The sequence below is a fragment of the Malania oleifera genome, chromosome 3 (assembly GCF_029873635.1).
Source record: "Malania oleifera isolate guangnan ecotype guangnan chromosome 3, ASM2987363v1, whole genome shotgun sequence".
Lineage (NCBI taxonomy): Eukaryota > Viridiplantae > Streptophyta > Magnoliopsida > Santalales > Ximeniaceae > Malania > Malania oleifera.
The window spans coordinates 56432301-56454651 of NC_080419.1; the positions used below are offsets into that span (position 1 = coordinate 56432301).

The following is a 22351-nucleotide window of genomic DNA, read 5'->3' on the forward strand; positions in this document are numbered from 1 at the left end:
ATAGTAGCTTGCACCAAACTAGAATGATATCAACCTCAACATCTTGCAACTCAAAGTCAATTCTGATTATTTGAGGAAATCATGAGGGCAAGAATAGAGGGTGCACATGAAAATGCACACATGCATTCCATAAGGGAAAAACACTACATTGGTTTTGTGAAGTTGCCATATGTCCACATTTTTTTTTTTTTTTTTTGAAAACAAAGTCTACCACAACCCCATACCAAAGTAATCATAATTCAATTACCATAATGGGCACCGAGGTTGAAAAAGTGAACGTGAGACATGCTTATGATCCTACATTAAATAGCCATAAAGCCATGATTAAGGGTGGATCCCAAATATCTTGCTAAGGTAGTTAATAGGCACTTCAAATAAGAAAGTAAGTGGATGTAACAAGGTAAGCAAACTCTAAAACCCTAACATTGTTTCTCAATCAGCTTCACTTAAGCATCGGATGAAAAGTCCTACTCCAGTAACCTCGTGCATTCCACAAGAATTATGTCTAAGGAGATAATTACCTATCATCAAAAGATGACAACTCATACCTTTGATTGTTGATGCACCTAACCAATTTGTGCATCCAATAATGATATGATATTATTTGTCTATTCAAGTTATTAATAATTTATTTTTTTAATCGTAAATTTTATGATTATAATATCACCATTTTAAAGCTTATTTATACAATATTTCTTGCTAATCTACATTTATTAGACTTTTATTACTTTAACTAATAAAATAATAGAATTTGTTTAATTGATTGTACACTTTTTGTGCTCAATAAATTAATGGAGCATATCATATTATAAGCTAATGCATTTTGTTTCAACAAGCTGTTTATCACATAATTAATGAATATATATATATAACCAGTGTAATTTTATTACCTTACTAGAAAACTTTAGTAAGTTGAACTAAAAGATTTAAAATATACATAAAAAGCTTTGAAGATTGGTTATGGGCTTAAATCATACAACCAAATAAAAGGCTGTCCTTGAAAAATATTCCAGTGTCTGCTATGCCTCTTTCCACTACATCTGTCAAAGTCATGCTACCCTAGCTCCAACTAATACTTAAGATCATGTCATTTTTCTAATGTTTCTAAATTCTAAATAGGGCCCTAGAGACTATTCTACATTAAGGAGTTTATGAATGGGGGAAAAAGTGAATTGAAAACCAACTTTCAATCGTATTTCTCTTTCTTGTATACAATGAAGAATGAAAATTTATTCAAATGTGAAAAGGAATTAAGAAAAATAAAAGGGTTTAATGGCATCATCTCATTTGTCCTATTTTCCAAACAAGAAAAAGTAAATTCCTTCTTCTCTTCATGTTTTCTAACTTCCAAATTGGGATAAGACTTACCTCTAGCATTTTCCATGCTTAGGTATTATAAATTCCAACTCACGGTGCCCAAAATTTATTCATTTTGCAAATGGCATGACTTTCGTTTCCAGCCAATCAACAAGTGCTCCAAGAAGCTATGTTCTTATGACTATTTAAAGACAACATTGAACATTTTATTTCTGATAGTCATAAATCTATAAATGCATGTCACCTAATTTTCAAATATTATGACCTTGTTTCGTAAAGGTCACTGCATTGCATGACTCCTAGCAAGCTTAGGCTGTGACGCCATAAAATGACACCAATGACAATTGGTTCCATGTTGAAAACAGTGTCACAAATTTCCATGGCCATTCTCGCTGTCTGCTAGATTCCTTAAAAGCATTTCTATTTCTCCTAACAACGTATTATTGCCCGCTTGAATACAAGATTCAGATGTCATTAGGCATAATAGAAACTCACAAACATCTACCAAATCATTTGAGACAGAGACCACCTTCTCTACGAGCTTCTGTGTGTTCTCGTGTTCCACAGAGTTGGTGTACATATGCTTTCTGCATGCCTGCAATACATAGGAAAATATAAACTTAGGGGTGTTTTCATGACCATTATCTTGTATTACTCATAGCTTCTCTCACTCTCCAAAAGTTAAAAGGAAGGGCATTGCTATGTACTATTAGGGGTCATGGAAAATGCGATAATACTATAAAGAAACGAGCCATATTCATCAATATAAAATGAAGCACCAAAAAGCTAGTCTCCAGGATTTAACATCAAGATATAATATAATGAAACAGGGATCTATTGGGCAATTTCAATTTTCATATTATATAAAAAAATTGAAAAAAAAAAAAACTCAGATTTCAATTTTCTTCTGCAATACAAAAAACGGGAACATCGAAGCATGACATGGAGCAAGGCCACAAACTTATCACCTGGAGCACCTGACCGAGACTGGCAATTTGGTCAGCTTGCAGGTGCTGAGACTTCACTAACTCCCGAAATAGAAGTACTATCTCTGGGCTCATATTGCTAGCTGAAAGGTTCTCAATTATTCCAGATATGCAGTGATAATCAAACACAGATCTCACCCACTCAGGATATTTTTCTTGTTTAAGCAATGCCACAGCCACATGAACTGCAGGCTTGTGATGATTCATGAATGATTTTGATACCAAACAGGGGACCAGTAAAGACATTGCCAACTCTTCTACAATTAGCCTGCACCAATTAGTCTTTCCACCTACTCCAGTCTCCTGCATGTCCAGCTTTTCCCAGCCTAAAATCATCGATAAACAGAGGCTACAATTCAAAGCTACTCTGTGATCACTGCAGAAAACCAAGCCTTCTAATATGCCCATTACAGAAGTTAGAAACTTCATGTCGCAATTCCATTCATTGAGTTTTCCATTTCCCTGTTCTGATATTCCTGTAAACAGCTTTAACAGGCAATATGAAGAAATTAGCTTGACCAGAGGACAGCCAAAATGGATCAGCCTGCACAAGTCATCGCAGTGAATGCCAAGCAAGGGAAGGGGCTGCATGCTATCTGATCGATTGAAGAAATTCTGCCAGTCCAAAGCCTCTGGTAGAACAGCATACAAACTAAGGCAACAAAAATGTTAGTGTCGAGATCAGCTTGAAATTATGTAGGCGTATTTAGTGGAAAGTGGTTACCTTCTCAGAGAGAAGTACTGCAGTAAAAGTAAAAATATTAAAGTTTCTCCTGTGCTTGTTCCTTCATTATCATCAACTAATGCAGGTCCCTTTGAACAGGCTACCCTGATTGTATTTTTGATTGTACAGGACAAGGAAGTATTTAGAAGAATGGTTTTTGCAGCTTCCACTAGGGAGGCACTGGTGGACACATTGGTGGAATGGTGCAAGACCAAGCAAAGAATACCAATTCCTAGTAGACCTTCCTGTGTCCATCCATCAGCAGCCACTTTTGAAATCAAGTAGTCTATCAACTGCAGAAGGAGAAATGCCTGCTTAATTTTTACTAAATTAAAAGCAAACTGGACTGGCAGGACTGGCACAGAGTTGAGTTAATCACCTTCATTGTCACCACAACCCAACCCTCATCATCATAGACTGTCCCTGGGTGCAGTGAACGTAAAATATTGAAAACTAAAAGTGAAATAGCCATACGAGAGTGCTGGGAAGAGAAATGGCTTAAATGGCAAATAAGATTCTGCATTGCACTGCCCATGCCATGCAAGCATAATTTGTCTGATGCAGCTGGAAAGATGTTTATTATTACTGCCATAAGATTCACAACTGAAATAATGTCATGTTCTCGGTCCTCTTCCACTACAAGCTGTTTCAACAAACATGTGAAAATTGTTGCTCCAAAATTATCTCCCATTGCAACCAACTCTGCAATTCTTTGTACATTTATGTTTGGGCTAGGCTTTCCATGAACACTGATGTGGTTGTCACGTGAAATATTGCTCCTGCAGACTTTCAAGATCTGGTCAGTCAGTGGCTTGATGATTTTCTCTTGTTGGAAAAGCCACTTCAATGATGCCAAGTGGATTCTATCAGAAGGCAAATCCCAACATTTTTCAACCATTATCTGGAACAGGATCCTCTCAGCTTCAGGACTGTAGGAGATTTGGTAGCCAATCTCCGCAAGATGCCTATAGAGACCATAAAGATTAACCAGTCGGGTCAATGCTACTGAATCAGCATCCCTACATAAGGAATCACTGTTGACAAGAAGATATTGCTCCAAAGAAGCTAAAATCAATTTCTCATCTGCAAGTCTAAGCATGGAAAATAATAAGATTAGATGAGGATAAAGGATCAAGGGAAATGTGAATAGATCAGAAGAGCAAAAATAAATCAGAAGCTCATTACCTATCATCATATAAAGAGCTTGTCTCAAGTATCAGCAACACTGCAGATTGACAAAGTAACAATTCTGGATTTTGGCTGCTCTTCTGCCCAAGCAGAAACAGCGAATCAATAGGATCAGATGGCAGAAATGAAACAGCATCTCTAATAGGTTGCCCAGAATCATTTCCAAGAAGCATATCCACAATTGAACTGAACATTAAATAAACCCTCCATTTCATTTTGTCTGTAGGAAACAAGCCTAGACATCCAAATGACAAACTGAACCAAGAAGATGAAACCAATATACCTGCAAATTCCACGGCCTGGATGTCAGAATCCTGAACCAATATTGAATGAAATGTTTCCACTATTCCCAATACAATTTCCTCTTCCATTTCATTGATGGAAGTTACTAGCCAAGGTAACAAATGTCTTTTACACACATCCAAAATACAGTTCGCAAGTCCTGCATTACTGGTGCTGTTGTTGGAGTTGTCTTCATAACAATATGCATATGCCTCTTTCAGTAGGGACAATGAGTGCAAGAGTAGACAAGGATATTTATTGGAGATGCTAAAGCAAGCCAAAACAGCGTCTTTTGATGCTACCTGAACTGACGTTGCCAGATTTGAATTCCCATGAGACGATGGGAATTTCATAAGAGCAACAAAGATTGAGCAGGCCATACCAAATGTGTCAGGATGCATGCTCATCTCCCCATTGTTATGTCCCCTAAAAATTTTTGTCAAGACCAGGCATAGTTCTTCAATATGAGAAGTAGATACTATTCCAGGGCAATTACTGATGCAGTTCCATATGAGCTTCAGCATCTGTTGTTGAACAGGATGAAAGGGGAATTCAGCTACATAATCCAGAATTGGAACCAGAGTTGCAAACCCAATAGCAAGCCTTTGCCTAAAAGCTTGCTCAGCTGTTGATAAAAGATCAAGAACCTGAAGGCAAGAGTAGACCACTTGATCTTTACGCTCTGTCCATTTATTGTGAAAGCTCATCAGAAGAATAATGAATTTGCACCAAGTAAGAATATGTTTTGTTTACAGATTCAAGAAAAGAAGAGGAGAAGAATGGAGTCAACAGTCTGTCACAGCATGACCCACTTGAAAAGATAGCAGTAACTGATAGCTAAAAGGGCAGAGTAACTTTATTCACCTGACAGTCTTAGTACTTCAAATACATAGTCAGCAATGTTTTCTTCCACCAAGATCTGGCTCTGTTCTTCCAGAGTGCTTTCCAATGACAGATAATAAAATATCAGATCTAGTGTGCCAATTTGTACTTTGCTGTCTGAAGAAAGCAGGGAGCCTTTAATGGCCTCAATGAACATGTTTAATGAAGCCTTTTGTATTTTATCTTCTGTTGCTTGCATGAAGTTCTCATCTTTATAGGAATCCATGTCATTTGCTTTATTCACCAATGCATTCCTAAAGAGCCCTTTTTGCACCAAAACTGTCAAAAGTGCTGTGCAAGTAAAATTGGAAACTGTCAATCAGCAGAAGATGACAAAAAAAAATCTTTCAAAAATGTTGATAGCATATAGTGCTTTATGCATCTGGCTATTTGAGCATATACCCATGCTGTGTCAGGCCAAAATTTCTGCCTAGGGTTTCACCTTCCAACTATACAAGCAACAGAGCCATAATGAATCTGCAAGATTCATGAGAGGCTAACAGCTATGAAGGAATTCGTCTCACAAAGGATCCATGGCTTAACTTCAATTGTGGTGCATCTTAAAAGATCTGCTTGCTGGAAAGTGTTGATAAAATCCTGAATTGCTTGCCTATGGACTTGCTACAAAAAGATAATGCTTTCAGCCTAAGCATTCGGCTATGTCTAGGGCAATACTAAGGACAAGTTCCACAGAACCAAAATCTTCACATGGTTATTGATGCATGTGTTGTTTAAATGACGGAGGTGTAGTGTACTGTAGTGTTGTTCAGTCGTGTCTATACATTGCCAACATAACATGGTACCTAATAATCTGAAAAGGCAGACACACAGGGCATATGGCCCTTGGAATATGCCAGATTGGTTACCTCTCATGATCATTTCTACTAAATTTGGCAAAAAGTGTAACTAGTTGCTGCCCATGTAAATGCAAATGCAAAGGAAAATTGACAAACCTACACAGTTCAAGCGGACATCGTCACTTTGAGTCTTCAAGAGAGCTTCCAATGAAAAGTACAAAATCTTGGGACAAAAAGCAACTAAAACATCAGAGCCATCAACACCCTGAGACATATATTGGAGGACGGACAGTTTGTATAGAACAAACAGGATCTCCCCACGAATCTCCTCACTGTATTCAAGGAGGAAGTAGCTGTCATAAGATATCACATGGTAATGGAGAAAAGGAGACTCCTGATTTCCAAGCTTCCTTAAACTGTTACCTTGGCAACTGAAGACCTTCGACCAAGTTGGATACAAGGGCTTCTTTGTCTCTGATGTTGGCATATGGATTATTCGTCTGGCAGTTCAAGAGAACCCCTAAGCAGTGTAGCTGCACTTGCAAAAGAATAAACGCTGAGATCATTAAAATGACTTGAAAAAATATTGCTAACAGAAAATTTTTCTTTATAATTAAGTCAATGTCTGTTTTAGGAATTGATACACAAACTATATCTGTACACACAAGGATAAAACTTAATAACTCAAAACTCAATTTATATTATTCCACACTATATAAAATCCTCTAGCAATCGTATACTCATAGGCCTAGAATGCTTGGGAATCAAGCAAATAAAATACCGAAACCTAGTAATACTAGAATACTACTTTCCTAATAGTTAGATTCTTGAAATCTACTAATTTGGGTCCCAAAAAACTTTACTAGAAAGCAGTACAAAAATAGAAATATATATATATGTGTCTGTGCACATATCACAGCAATGTCTTAAACTTGAGTAATTAACTCCAAATGCTTTCATCTTTCATATACATGACCTCTTGACCACTTCCATTATTTATCTCCCCTGGTTCAAGGAAATTCATCCTCAAATTTGAAACAGTTGAAGGATGAAGAACTATCAAACGAATTTACAGCAATATAATCCACATGCTTCAAAAATAAGTAAGAATGCAAGTAGGCGGAGCCATTAAAGATAAATATAACACAAACAATAAATTTGGCGTAGGCAGTCTTGCTCATATCTTAGCCTTGAACCCAGCAAATTTATTTGGTCAGCTAGTTCTTTCCAATTTCCACATTTTCAAGTACTTTCATGATTTCTTTGGGCTTGGACATCAATTTTGGCACATCTTTTATTTTAACAAATCTTGAGTTAGACACCATTGTGTTTTTTTTTTTCCTAAAATTATAGCATTTTTGTACTTGTATGGAACTAAATTTGAAGTGTACTTTGATCATAAAAGCCTAAAGTACCTTTCAATCGAAAGGAATTGAATCTAAGGCAAAGTCTACAGCGCCTTTTCACTAAATTTGAAGATTATGACTTTGAACTCCATCATCATACAAGATAAAGCAAATACTGTGGCAGATGCACTCGGCCAAAATTCTCAACAAAAATTGGCAAAATAAGGGGCTGTTTGGTATCATTCCTGTTTTTTGTTTTCTGTTCTCGTTTATGTACAGTGAAGAAGCAGATTATGACAGCACATTTCTTTACATTTGCTAGCTTTTTGTTTTTTCACTTGTTACCATAAAAATGAAAACTAGATCTTATGGTTTTCAATTATTTTAGCAATTGTTGTCAGAGTGTTTTAATATCCAGAATTCGCTTTTGTGGATCAAAATCATTCATTTTATACATAATTATCAACAGAAATTAAAACGAAATGACCATGTGAATTTAAGATACATTAAAATAAAAAATAACCACAAATTTTCTAAAAATTGGAAAAAATAATAATAAAATCCATTTAAAAATATTTTTACTATTTTTCATTAGTCATGTATGGTAAAATTGTTCTTCTAGTACTAAGAAGTGAGCTTTGAAATATAATAAGTAAAATAATTATAAAAAATTTTATTTTTAATTTGTATTCTTTTGTATTTTATTATTCTAATCATATTTTTTTAGTTGTTATTTTATTCGAGGACAAAAACTTTGTTATTTTAATCAAATAAGTTGATGGCTTTGTTTTCAGTTTTCTTTTTTCTGGCTTTTAGTTTTCATTTTTTTCATAATATTTTATGGTTATACCAATGGCCCCTAAGTTAAAACATGGAAAATGTTGGAAACAATCAATTCTTTTAACTTGCAAGTGACCCTTTAAGGAGACAAGGCCCTTTCTCTTTTGGCCTCTTTTTCTTTTTTTTGTTTTCAGCCTCTCTTTTTTTCTTGGTTTTTAGTTTTCATTTCTAGTTTTATTTTTCATAATATTTGATAGTTATACCCAACAGACCCTAAGTCAATACATGGAAAATGTTGGAAATAATCAATTCTTTTAACTTGCATGCAACCCTTCAAGGAGACAAGGCCCTTTCTCTTTTGGTCTTTTATTCTTATTGTTGACCACTCTTCATCAATCCATGAAACCAAAAATAGGCTTATCAAAGAGTTTTTAGCAAAATAACTCTGAAATTTGCAATAATGATGATTTTCAATACAATTTCTTCACAGGCCTGGTGCTTCATCAGATTCCGGATGGAGTCGCAGCCCGTCACGTGCAAGAAATTGAGACATGACAATTTGAAGTTCTTTGATCAGAATTATCAACATCTTGTCTTTTCTTGACAAAGTTCATTTGCAACTTTTGTCCTTGGTTTAATAACCTTGTGCTGTGGGGGCAGTAAGGAGATAGGACAGGAGGGAAAAAGGAAGAAGGAAGAGTGAAAGGAGGAATGAGGAGAGACAGGGAGAAAAGAGAAGAAAAAAGAGAGGCAAATTCTGATTTGATTCAAAATGGTATCTGTTCCACAACATAAATCCCTAACACACACATACAGAGTACAATTAACTAAAATATATATTTACACATTTACTCCTAAATAATTATAATTAAAAAAAAAAGCAAAACAGGGTGTTGAACTCAATAGATGCACCCTAATTTTCATAAATCTACTCCTAAAATATGCATGCTAAATAGGCAGCCAAAATGGCAGTGACGGTCCTAGATAATGCTCCCACAGCAAAAGGATTTAGAAAGTGTATTACAAATACTATAACAACTCTACAGCACTCTCACAAACATCATATGCAGTAAGCTATGCAATATTTAAAACAGGGCAGTCTCTCCACTGCACCAAATATCATAAAAAATCATCCTGGTGAGAATAAAAAAACTCATCATCTAGAAAAACCTCAATGTATCGTATGGCAGAGAAAAGCTCTGAGCTCAAGGGACTCTAAACCACTAGAAGGCAGGAATCTCAAAGGTGCCTCTATTGGGCGTAGCGTAAGATGTCAAATTCTCCCCATTGAAGACAACATTAATGTTCATTTGATAAAGCAAATCAAGAAAGCATGCAGATCTAAGTTTCCTAACGATGTAGAATGAACTAATAGCACGGGCATTGAGTTTCTCAAAGGAAATTGTGGGGCAGCGCCCAAGTATAATGCAAACCCTGACATCATCACCCAAATTAAGTTCTCCAGCCCGACAATGTAGATCAGCAGCAAGTTTATATTTCATTATTTCTCATGGAAATTTTACACCAAACCTAAACATGCAACTTGTGAATGTGGCAAACAAAAATGAAAAGCATAGATATATGGGCATTTGATGGTAAAAGAACAAGATCAATCGGTACACTGGGCTTGTAATCTAATAGATGCATGGTCTTAAATTTCAACAGTTTTTCCAGAATTTTGAATTTCAGGGGGGTCAATACAAAATCAGAGTCCAAATTTCATTTTTACAATATTTCAAATGTACTGGCTCAAATTTCAGAAATTTAAATAAAAATTGGAGGGGGGGGGGGGGGAAATTTTGGAGTTTTATGTTTTGTTTCTAAATTATTTAAAATCATTTATTTTAATATTTTCAGAGGTTAAATACACTATTTCCATTGTATATTATAAGTTTTCAATGTTTCTTAAAATTGAAAATTTCTATAAATCAAAATTTTCAACAAAATTTCCATAAATTGAGACCCTCAAGATTTCCACCGGAAAATAATTTTGAGTCTTTCAACATACTCAAAAGACTCTTGAGTATCAATTCACAAAGTTGTTGTAAGCTAACTCAACTGTACGTAGCACTAAGTCTCAATTACCTTATTTTTCTACCACTACAAATCTAAGCACATTATACAAATTACGATTAATAATCTCAATGTGTACATAGGGTTTGGGATAGCAGGCGGAAGACAATATGTTAACCTTGGTGGCTACATGATCCTTATTGTCATATTTTGATGATAACAACCCATTGGTGGTTCTAAGTAAACTAATCTTTGCGTATCAAGCTATGATAGGTACAAACTCAAATGCAAAGATCAAGTAAACTCTTAACAGGTTAGACATCATCAAAAAGGGAGAGATTGTTAGCTTTAGTGGCTACATAATCATATTTAATATGTTTTGATGATATTAACCTATTTGTAGTTCCAAGTGTAACCTATCTTTGCACATCAAGTGAAGTAAAGGTACAAGTGACAAATACATGAAGGTACTGGATCAAAGGCAAAGATTGGACCGAGTAGACATTCGAGTAGGAAAGATCAAGGTGGACACTCACTCAGAAGGACTCAAGCACATCCAACAAAGTCATAGTGTAATAGGGAGTGTTTGAGGTAGGAACTATTGTAACTCTTGCAGCATTGTTTCACGCATGATCATTGAGCAAGAGTTGAGCAAATTGCATTGCATACTAGTTCGTAAGAGTACAGAGGATATCACCGAGTCATCAGTTCAGTACTTATGAGTTTTCAAAGTCAAAACAAGAGTTTTATAAAAATATCCTTTACTCAAATGTATTTTTTTTAAATCATATTAGTATTACAATCTTTTAAAGACTTGGTCCTAGTTAGGTTTAAAATCTCATTTATGCATCACTCAAATTCCTCTCTCAAATTTCCTGAACACCCTTCAGTATTTGGAGCATAACTTTTGTTAAAAGACTCCAAAAAGGGCAATCTTGGTATCTACAGAAAGCTAAGAAAAAATTCCACAACTTTCATGTTGAAGATTTCATAGATGAGAAGGTTTCGATAATGAACAAATAGGGTCAAACAGTCGACGATTTGGGGTAAACAGTTGACTATTGGGGTAAACAGTCGATGGTTTGCGTCGGGATTCCAGCCCCAACGGCTATAAACGGCTAGTTTTCAAAGTAAACAATTAATATATTAGCCCAACGGCCATAAAATGACTAGTAACCCAATTGGCCTATAAATAAAAGTCCAAAGGCTTGTTTAAACATTGATTTTGCAGTTCATATATTATTCCCAAGCACACCATATTTTAGTTCATCATTCTTGTGCTCAAAATCTCTCTTGCTCATTAATCTTGCTGTGAATCATTACTTGGAGAGATTTGCGTGAGGCTTTGATTGTATCAATTATCAGCTCATTCAAGGAGCATTTGTTTTGTAAATCATTTTTCATCATCTTGTTGTATTAAGGTTCTTGGTGAACCAAAGTAAGAGGGTTCTTGGTGAACTGAATTGCAAGGGTTCTTGGTGAACCTTGCTGGAAGGCTCTATGTGAGCGTGAAGGGATTTGTTCCCGTGTGTAAAAGCTTCTCTGCTGGTGAAGGAGTTTGTTTAGTGGATTATGGAAACCTTAGGTGTGACTCAAGGCGTGGATGTAGGCAAGGGGCCGAACGACATTAAACATCGGTGTTAAGCTTTTCCTCCCTTCTCTTTAATTTATATCTTGTGCATGATTTACTTTGTATTTCTTGTGATATAATCATTTGCATCTTGCCAAGATTTATATTTTGTAGAAAAAAGCAGCAAAAACACACGAAAGAGTCCATTCACCCCCCCCCCCTCCCTCTAGACTCGACTCTAGGGCCAACACAATAGATTCTATATTTTTATCCTCAACCAAAGCAATGGTCTTACCTTAACTGAATGACTATTTTACCCATGAGCATGCAATTCCGAAATTCCCAATGAGACATCTACAATCACTTGAAAGTGTTTGCCTGCAATGCTTTCTTACAAATTCCTAAGGATGAGAGATCAAAGCTTGATGCAAAAATGAAGCCATGTCACTTCTGGATATTGACATGACAATTTTGGGTATAGGTTGTATGATCCATTTGAGAAGAAATTGATCAAAAGTAGGAATGTTGTATTTTTTGAAGAGCAAACCATATAAAGTATTGAAAAAGTTGTTGAAAAAGCAAAAATAGACAATGATGATTATATTGATTTAAATTCAATTCCTCCTTTTGTGAGCTTAAATCAAGTTGGCGATGATGCACATGATCATTGAGATGATCTAGATGATATATATCCACCTACAATCAATGATCAGGTAATTGATTCAGATGAGCAGTTGATTATAGAACATAGAGTGCCAATAGTTTCATCTTATATGCCACGGAGGAGATCATCTAGGGATTGCCAACCTTCAAGTAGGTATTCCCCACATGAATATAAATTGCTCACAGATGGGGAAGAACCAAGCCATAGAACAAGAGCACAAAGAGGAATGGTTGAAGGCTATACAAAAAGAGTTGAAGTCCCTACATGCAAATCATACATCAGAGCTACTAAAGTTGCCTAAAAGCAAGCGAGCTTTAAAGAATAAATGGGTATACAGATTGAAGACTGAAGAAAATAGCTGGCAACCCAAGTACAAGGCAAGGTTGGTTGTGAAAGGCTTCGGCCAGAAATAGGGAATTGACTTTGATGATATTTTTTCTCAAGTTGTGAAGATGTCATCTATCAGAGTGGTGCTTAGTTTAGTTGCAAATACAAATTTGGAGATAAAGCTGATGGATGATAAGACTAATTTTCTCCATGGTGCCTTGAAAAAAGAGATTTACTTGGAGCAATCAGAAGGATCTCAAGTGCAAGGAAAGAAAAATCTGATTTATAGGTTAAAAAATAGTTTGTATGGCTTGAAGCAAGCATCGAGGCAATGGTATAGGAAGTTTGAATCAGTCATGAAGCAACATGGTTACAGAAAAACTACTTATGCTCATTTTGTTTACATTAAAAGATTTTTTGATAGTGATTTTCTTATTTTATTGCTCTATGTTGATGATGTGCTAATTATTGGCTATGATAAGTATAACATTGACAAGTTAAAGAAAGATTCAAGTAAGTCTTTTGTCATGAAAAACTTGGTATCAGCAAAGAAAATCCCTGGATGGCAATCACCTATGACAAGAAGACAAGAAGACACTTTTGCAAGAATTAGAATTTTATTCTCGATCGAAACACATTGATGTGAAATACATTGAATTAGAGTTACATTGGATTTTGATTGCTAGAAATTGAAAAGATTCACACAGATGACAATGGTCCAAATATGATGACAATTCCTTTCTAAGGAGAAACATAAAACTTGTTACATGATTGTTGATATGGTGAATACCTCCACATGGTTAGAAGGGGGAGATTTGTTGGGTTTCATCCTATATGGAAGTCTAGAAGATGGCCCACGTGTATGGAATGGTCCACTTGAAAGTCGTGGCCAATGCTAAGTGGAATGCATGCCCAAATGGAAGTGACGACTTTTGTGTTTAGTGGTAGCCCACTTGTTGTCTTGAAATGGAGCGGTTTATTTATTAGTTAATTGGGGCTTTCTTTGGAAGATGATGGGTCACCTTTGGAGAAGCAAAAACACTTAATTTAGGAAGTTATTGCTGCCAACAAGTAAGCTTTGTGCTTCCTTGAGACAGCCAAGAAGAGAGTGAGGGAGAGAAGAAAATATCTTTGTTGAAATTCAGGGTTAAAGGTGCCTGTGCAGTCAATTTGATCTTGACGATTGGATAGTGATTTCTCATCCAATTGAGCTAAAATTTTGACAGCTTGTTTGTGAATCATCCTTCTTCATTCTGACCGGTTTGATTGTCATTTGGAGATCATTAGCCTTGGTTTCGTGGCTTGTACAGCAGCCTCTGTTTTTGGGTGAGACCTCTCCATTTCTCATTGAAGTTTGATTCCACCTTTTTGGTGATGACTCACATTACTTTATATTGAAAGAATTTGTAATTCTTGATGATTGTAGTTGACGTATGTCTCTAGTTCAACTAGAGAAGACCTATTGTAACATACTCTTTTGATATAGTGGAAAATTGAAAACAAATTTCATTCCTGTGGTTTTTCCCTTCACATTATAAGGTTTTTTTACATAAATCTTGGTGTTCTTTTGTGATTGTATAGCAGGTTTGTGTTATTGGTTGTTGATTAATTCTGATTTTGGGTTAATTAACTATTCTACTTAGTGTTGATTGGACTACGGGAAGGTTTATCTTGGGCTATTGTGTTTTGGCCTTCACCTCCATACCTCCCCTTCCACAACAAATAGGACACAATTGTTTAGATGTCTATGCAATTAGGCATGAATAAGTGATTCAGTCAATATTTATGTTCTATCAAAGGCTACCTAATCACAAAAATATTTCATAAATCAAAGAATCAAACTAAATTGAAATTTTTTTTTTTTTTTTCAAAAACAAAAAAAAAAAAAAAAGAGGGATGTTGAAGAGAATTCCGAGCCTTTTTCTCATTTGTCAAAATCTCATACGTATCAATAGATGGAGATGCTGAAATTTTTCAGCAAAAAATAACTTTTTTAGATCCCGTTGTCGAGCTGTAGTAGGTGGAGACGTCGGTAGCACCAACCCAACCGTTTCCGTTGAATGTTGAGCTGCAGTAAGTAGAGACTGGCAGCCACCTCCACCAACCCTGCCCACCTTGGTTGAAATTAAGCCAACTACTCCACCCCCCAATCCATGGCTATATATAGGAGATGTATATGTGTGTGTAATTGTGTGGAAGAAGTGTGACGAACAAAGAGAAATTGTGTTGAGAGAGAGAGAGAGAGTTGAGTTGAGTGGTGCCTCCTCCTCCTCGTATTTATTCTCCCAATTTATAGTAAGATTGGTGTGCTCCGTGGACGTAGGTCAGATTGGACCGCACCACGTTAAATGTGGTGTTCCATTTTTTGCTTATTTATATTTTGCTTGCATGTGATTGTTGTTCCTAGATCCCCCAACAATTAGTATCAGAGCTAGATCGGAGCAAAATCGCCAGATCGGAGCCTCTGCCCAGTATCTCAAAACTGAGTTTTGAGCCCACCAATGTGTTCCTCTCAACGAGACGAAGCCAACAGTGCAAACCGGAGCTCAAACAAAGCTCCCACGAGCCCACACACGCCCACACGCGCCTCCGGCAGTCTGCCGTCATCGTCATATGCCTCCTAGTAGTCAACACGTGCCCTCACACGCCCCCACGCGCCGGCGAGCTCACGGCGAGAGCTGAAGGTTGAAGAAGAGTTGACGTCAACATCCATGTCAGCACCACGTCAGCCGCCACCTTAGCACTGGGACCCATTGCCACGCCAGGCGCTACGTCAGCATTGGGACCCACATTTGCCACATCAACATGTTGGCCCCACATTGCCACACCAGCAAAGGACATCAATAACGGTAGCAACTAACGGCGTCAAGCATATTCCGTTAAGGAGGAGAATATTCTGTTAAGTTTAACGGAGTTTGACCTGAAAGTTTGACCAAGTTTTCGGAGCCATTTCAGGTCCGTTTTTCGAACGACTTGAACCATTTCTAAGGTTTTCGGCCTTTTCAAATCCAATCGTGATGTCCATTTAAGTTGATTCCATCTCTAGATAGGTGAATCGAGATGTCGAACGAAAAGAGCTCAAAGATTGAGATGTTTGACGGCACCAATTTTGGTTTCTGAAAGATACAGATTGAAGACTACTTGTTTGGTAAGGAGTTGCACTTACCATTGATGGGAAAGTCAAAATCCATAAAGGAGAGCAAGCGGGAGTTGCTTGACCAAAAAGCTCTTGGAGCTATCAGTATGACGTTGACAAAGTCTGTTGCCTTCAATATCAAACACATGACAACCACCAAGTATCTTATGAATGCGCTTTCCAACATGTACGAGCAATCATTAGCCGCCAATAAGGTACACTTAATGAAAAGGTTATTTACTATGAACATGTCTGTAGTTGAAAGTTTAAGTAGACATATGAAAAATTTCAACGAGATATCGGATCAACTTGCCTTAGTTGGAATTACATTTAACAGTGAAATTCGTGCCTTACTGATTCTTAGTCAATTGCCTGAGAGTTGGAAAAGAATTGTTACAACGATCAGTAACTCCGCGGAAAAATCAAAGTTGAAGTTTGACAATGTCATTAGCATGATTTTGACGGAAGAGATCAGGATGCAGTCAAACAATGCTTCCACTTCAAGTGCAGCCTTAAACATGGAAAGCCGAGAGAAAGGAAGCGGGCATAGGCGATCAAACAACCGCGGCAGATCTAGGACCAGACGGTCCAAATCAAGAGCTCCAAGAAATTCCAACAACTCTCTGAGTTAAAAGGAGATAAAGTGTTGGAATTGTGGCAAGACTGGCCACTACAAAAATCAAATCTGATCCCATAAGAAGTCATAAAATAAGACCAAAGCAAATCTCGCCTCTTCTTCAGGAGAAGGAGATGCACTAATATGCTCTTTGGAGAGCAAGCAAAAGTCTTGGGTCTTAGACTCCGGAGCCTCATTTCATGCCACTTACAGTAAAGATTGCCTAGAGGAGTACACACCAAGTAATTTCAATAAGGTATACCTTGGCAATGATCAACCTTGCAACAGGCCAGCAAGGGAATTGTGGAGATCAAGATGAATGGGTCAGTATGGAAGCTAAAGGATGTCAAATATATTCCAGACCTAAGAAAGAACTTAATCTCAGTTGGACAACTGGCAAACGAGGGATACACCACAACATTCATTAGCAATGAATGAAAGATATCGAAGAGTGCACTAACGATTGCACAAGGTAAGAAAAGTGGAACATTTTATCTGACCTTCAATGCCTGCATGTCTATTTCAGTTGCTATAGGAAATGACGATAGCAACATTTGGCATCAACGACTCGGTCACGTGAGTGAGAAGGGACTCAGAGTGATGCACTCAAAGGGAAAGTTGAGTGATCTACAGTTAGTAAAGATTGACATGTACGAGGATTGCATACTCGGAAAACAGAAGAGGGTCAATTTCTAGACATACACCTGTACCCCAAAGAAGGAGAGATTAGAACTAGTCCACCCAGATGTATAGGGATCGACGACTGTCTCATCCACAGGCGGAAGGAATTACTTTGTGACATTTATTGACGATCATTTTTAGAAGGTATGGGTTTACTTTATGAAATATAAGTCAGATGTTTTTTATGCTTTCAAGATTTGGAAAGCAATGGTTGAAAATGAAACGAGTTTAAAAATCAAGAAGCTGAGAACTGACAATGGTGGTGAGTATGAGGACACCAGGTTCAAGAAATTCTACTATGAGCATTGTATCAGGATGGAAAGAACTGTGTCAGGTACGCCCCAACACAAAGGCGTAGCAGAGTGGATGAACCAATCATTGATTGAAAGAGCCAGAAGCATGCGTATACATTCAGGCTTACCAAAGCAGTACTAGGCAGAAGCAATCAACACAGCAACATACTTGATTAACAGGAGTCCATCAGTACCATTGGACCACAATCTACCACAAGAAGTATGGAGTGGAAAAGAGGTGAGACTTTCACATTTGAAAGTTTTTGATTGTGTTGCATATGTGCATATCAGTGATCATGTCAGAAACAAGCTTGATCCAAAGTCCTGAAAATGCACCTCCGTCGGCTACGTTGAAGATGAGTACAGGTATCACATTTGGGACGATGTTTTGGGACAATGTTTTGGGACGATGAAAACAAAAAGGTGATCAAAAGCAGAGACGTGATCTTCAATGAAAAAGTCATGTATAAGGACAGACACACAACAGAACCCACCGAACCAATTCAGAATGAAACAACCTATGTAGACATGGATGATGTCCCAAAAGGTGTCGAGACACAACAGCAAAATGCCAAGAATCCTCAGGCAGAGGAACTTGTGGAGCAGATCGTCGCACCATCGCCTCCTACTCCAGCTTCGGAGCTTAGGAGATCTTCGCGGCCCTATGTACCAAATAAAAGGTATATGGATTATTTACTTTTTATGGATGGAGGAGAGCCCGATGGCTATGATGAAGCATGGCAGGTGAGAGATTCGAGCAAGTGGGAGGTTGCGATGAATGACAAGATGAAGTCTCTCACCTCCAACAAAACGTGAGAACTAACTAAGTTACCCAAAGGTAAGAAGGCTCTTCACAACAAGTGGGTGTACAGGATCAAAAAGGAGCATGATGGCTCCAGAAGGTACAAGGTCCAGTTGGTAATCAAAGGATTCGAGCAGAAGGAAGGAATTGACTACACTGATATCTTTGCACCAGTTGTGAAGCTTACAGCCATCAGATCAGTCTTTAGCATTGTTGCCTCGGAAGGTATACATCTTGAGCAGTTGGATGTGAAGACAACATTTCTTCACGATGATCTAGATGAAGAGATTTACATGCACCAGTCAAAAGGATTCTCAGTGAAAGGTAAAGAGAATCTTGTGTGCAGGTTGAAGAAGAGCTTGTATGGTCTCAAACAAGCTCCCGGGCAATGGTACCGAAAATTTGACAGCTTTATGCACAGGAATGATTTTCAAAAGTGCAACGTCGACCACTGTTGCTACTTCAAGAGGTATCAGTCTAGCTATATCATTCTATTGCTATATGTCAATGATATGCTAATCGCAGGACCAGATATAGAAGAGATCAGAAAATTGAAACAGCAATTGTTACAGGAGTTTGACATGAAGGACTTGCGTTCAGCAAAACTGATACTTGGTATGCGGATCTCCAAAAATAAGCAACAGAGAACGTTGCGGTTATCTCAGTCGAAGTACATTAGCTATGATTTACAAAGATTCAACATGAGTAGAGCCAAAGTGGTAAATACACCATTGGCCGGACACTTCCGCCTCTCCAAGGATCAGTTTTCCCAGACAGATGAAGAGAAGGACTTCATGGCTAAGGTACCTTACGCCTCAGCCATTGGAAGTCTCATGTACGCCATGGTTTGTACCAGACCATACATTTGCTAAGCAGTGGGAGCTGTCAGCATGTTCATGTCAAATCCAGGAAAGACTCACTAGGAAGCAGTGAAGTGGATCTTGAGGTACCTAAGTGGCACTATTGATAAGTGCTTATGTTTCGATAAAGGAGACTTGAAAATTAAAGGGTATGTAGATGCCGATTTTGCCGGTGAAGTTGATCACTACATAAGCACCACCAAATATGTGTTCACTATTGGTATAACAGCTATTAGTTGGATATCACAGAAACAAAAGATTGTTGCCCTATCCACTACAGAAGTTGAGTACATAGTAATGACAGAAGCCAGCAAAGAGATGATTTGGTTTTAAGGTTTGATAACAAGGTTTGGAATAAAGCAGGAGAGGAATGTTTTGCACAGTGACAGTCAGAGTGCGATACATCTGGCAAAGAACTCTACATTTCATTCCAGAACCAAACACATTAGACTTCATTATCACTTCGTCAGATCTCTATTAGAGGACGAAGTGTTGGCACTTGAAAAAATTCAAGGTAGCAGGAATCCAGCAGACATGTTGACAAAGGTGGTGGCTACAAAGAAGCTGAAGTTGTGCTTAATTTCAGTTGGTCTTCATGCTTGAAGGCAGATGTGAACACATTATTTACCTATACACTGGTTGAGATGGTGTCTCCATCTCCAAGTGAGATATTGTTGAGCTGCAGTAGGTGGAGACGTCGGCAGCACCAACCCCAGCCGCTTCCATTGAATGTTGAGCTGCAGTAAGTAGAGGCCAGCAACCACCTCCACCAAACCTGCCCACCTTAGTTGAAATTAAGCCAACTATTTCACTCCCCAATCCATGGCTATATATAGGAGATGTATATGTGTGTGTAATTGTGTGGAAGAAGTTTGAGGAACAGAAAGAAATTGTGTTGAGAGAGAGAGAGAGAGTTGAGTTGAGCAGTGCCTCCTCCTCCTTGTATATCTCCCAGTTTTTAGTGAGATTGGTGTGCTCTGTGGACGTAGGTCAGATTGAACTGAACCACGCTAAATCTAGTGTTCCATTTTTTGCTCATTTATATTTTTCTTGTGTGTGATTGTTGTTCCTAGATTCCCCAACACCCGTCAAACAAACTCTTAATATAATTGATAATTTCATATTCATCTAAAACACTTCTCTTGTGAAACCACACTGAAAGTCCATAATTAGGAGCAACATATTCCCAAAAACAACAAGAAAAGAAATGTGATTTCAGTGAATGCTTCCAATGTCTCTTGGGATAAAATATCATAAAACGAGAGAAATCAAAAATTCCAAATCATCACCAGATAGGAACTTTAAATCAAACAACCATGAACATTAATAAAACTATTTAGTTTGGACACACTCAGTTTTTCTTTTCATTGAGTTTTCCTTTTTTTTTTAATAATTTTTTGAAACCATAGCTGCAGAGATTAGACATCACTCAAAATTGTTTTTTTTTCTAGAAAATAGTTTTACTATTTTCATTTGTTTGGCACATAGAAGATAATATATCTTCGAGTTAAAGAGTAAAAATAACTTCCAAAAAAAAAGAGTGATTTTCCCTTTAGACATACAAGGAAAAACTAAAGAAAAATTATTTTTCTGTCAAAACTCAAAACATAGCATTCATGTTTTCCACTGGAAAATATTTTATGTCCAACCAAACAAACTACAGTTTATTTTCTTTTCTTTTCCAACAGTGACTCTGCAACCAGTAGAAATCTACTAATTTCGGAATATTAATGCTTTAGTTTCATTAAACCCTATTTTATCCATGTTTTCACAAAACAAAAACAGCAAGAACAAAATTTAAGCAGCTTCATTTTCTTTACTTTGTCCCTTTATTTTCTCAGTAAACAAACAAACGGATTACTTTAGCAAGAACATAGAGAATAGTTGGTAGAATTGAGAAACAATCAAAGACAAACAAGAGGCGTGAGCAAATCCGAACATTACCGTGTAAACCTGGCGGCGACTCCAGGCCAAGGCACCGGACGAGAGCCGCTCCGAAACTCGGAGCACAAACTCACCCAAAAAAGCGGAATCTCCAGAGGTAGAGAGATGGAGAATGAGATCGGTGGCCTGGGAGGCGATTGGATCGTCATTGAAGGCGGAAAGGGCGTGGACGAGAGGGGAGACGAGAAAGTAGGCGTGGAAAGCTAGGAGGGAATGGAGGAAGGGAGGGTGGGAAAGGGCGCGAGAGAGCTGAGACAGGGCGTAGGAGACGTGGACGGTGGGGGAGGTGGGCGTTGAGACGAGGTTGGCAAAGCAGAGAAGGCAGATTGCGCCGCCCTCTAGGGTTTGGAGAATGAGGGAGGAACGGTGGCCTTGGGAGCATGATGGCTCCTGCAGCGATCGGGATTTAGAATAATCCTCTTCTTGTTCGAGCTCTGCTTCTTCGTCTTGGTGGTAATGGTCGTCCTGTTGGCGGTGGTGGTGCAAGGGATGCGATACTGTGAAGAAGTTCATTCCGTTCACCGACCGGCGAGCGGGCGTTAACTGGACAGTGGAGAGAGAAAGAGAGCGAGGAATAAGAATTCAAAAATTGGGCGCGAAGGACAGGCTTGTAAAGCATGCAATTGGACTTGAATTTGGATTTAATAGGTATTTATGTCAAATAATATGTAATATAGAATTTGTATTAAAATTTATTCAAAATTTGAAATTTATTCAAATCAAATTCATAATTTGAAATTCACACTCTCAAATATAAAATATATTTTATATTACATTTTTTTTAAATTCATATATTAAATCAAATATCTCTAAATTGTCCTTATGTTATATGGAATTCTTATATTTCAAATGTCTTTCAGTATTCGCTCATTCTCTAATCTCTAAATTTTTACTGTATAGAACATTCTCCCGACACTATATTTTTTTAAAATATCATATTTATCCCCATAATTCTCATAAATTTTAAAAATATTCTTATAATTATCTATAAATATCTCAAAACATCCTTATGATTTTGTCATATTTATCCCTATAACTACATAAATTCTCTCAAAAGTCCTATAATTGGTTTTAACTATCCTATATTATCCTTATAATTTTTTAAAAAAAATCTTTATAATAAATATAGAAATAAAATTTAAA

General features: G+C 37.3%; 1 protein-coding gene across 1 annotated transcript; it reads right to left on the minus strand.

Annotated features, from left to right (window-relative positions):
• Positions 1-1399: 1399 nt before the first annotated feature.
• On the minus strand, positions 1400-21804 carry LOC131151485 (protein PUTATIVE RECOMBINATION INITIATION DEFECT 1). Its single transcript, XM_058102725.1, has 9 exons — positions 21209-21804; positions 6600-6709; positions 6333-6508; positions 5362-5670; positions 4213-5179; positions 3407-4118; positions 3028-3320; positions 2286-2955; positions 1400-1912 (listed from the first exon to the last, which is right to left on the minus strand). Exons 1-9 carry the CDS (start codon positions 21719-21721, stop codon positions 1685-1687), a joined length of 3978 nt encoding a protein of 1325 aa, XP_057958708.1. The 5' UTR covers positions 21722-21804; the 3' UTR covers positions 1400-1684.
• Between the last annotated feature and the right edge of the window lie 547 nt (positions 21805-22351).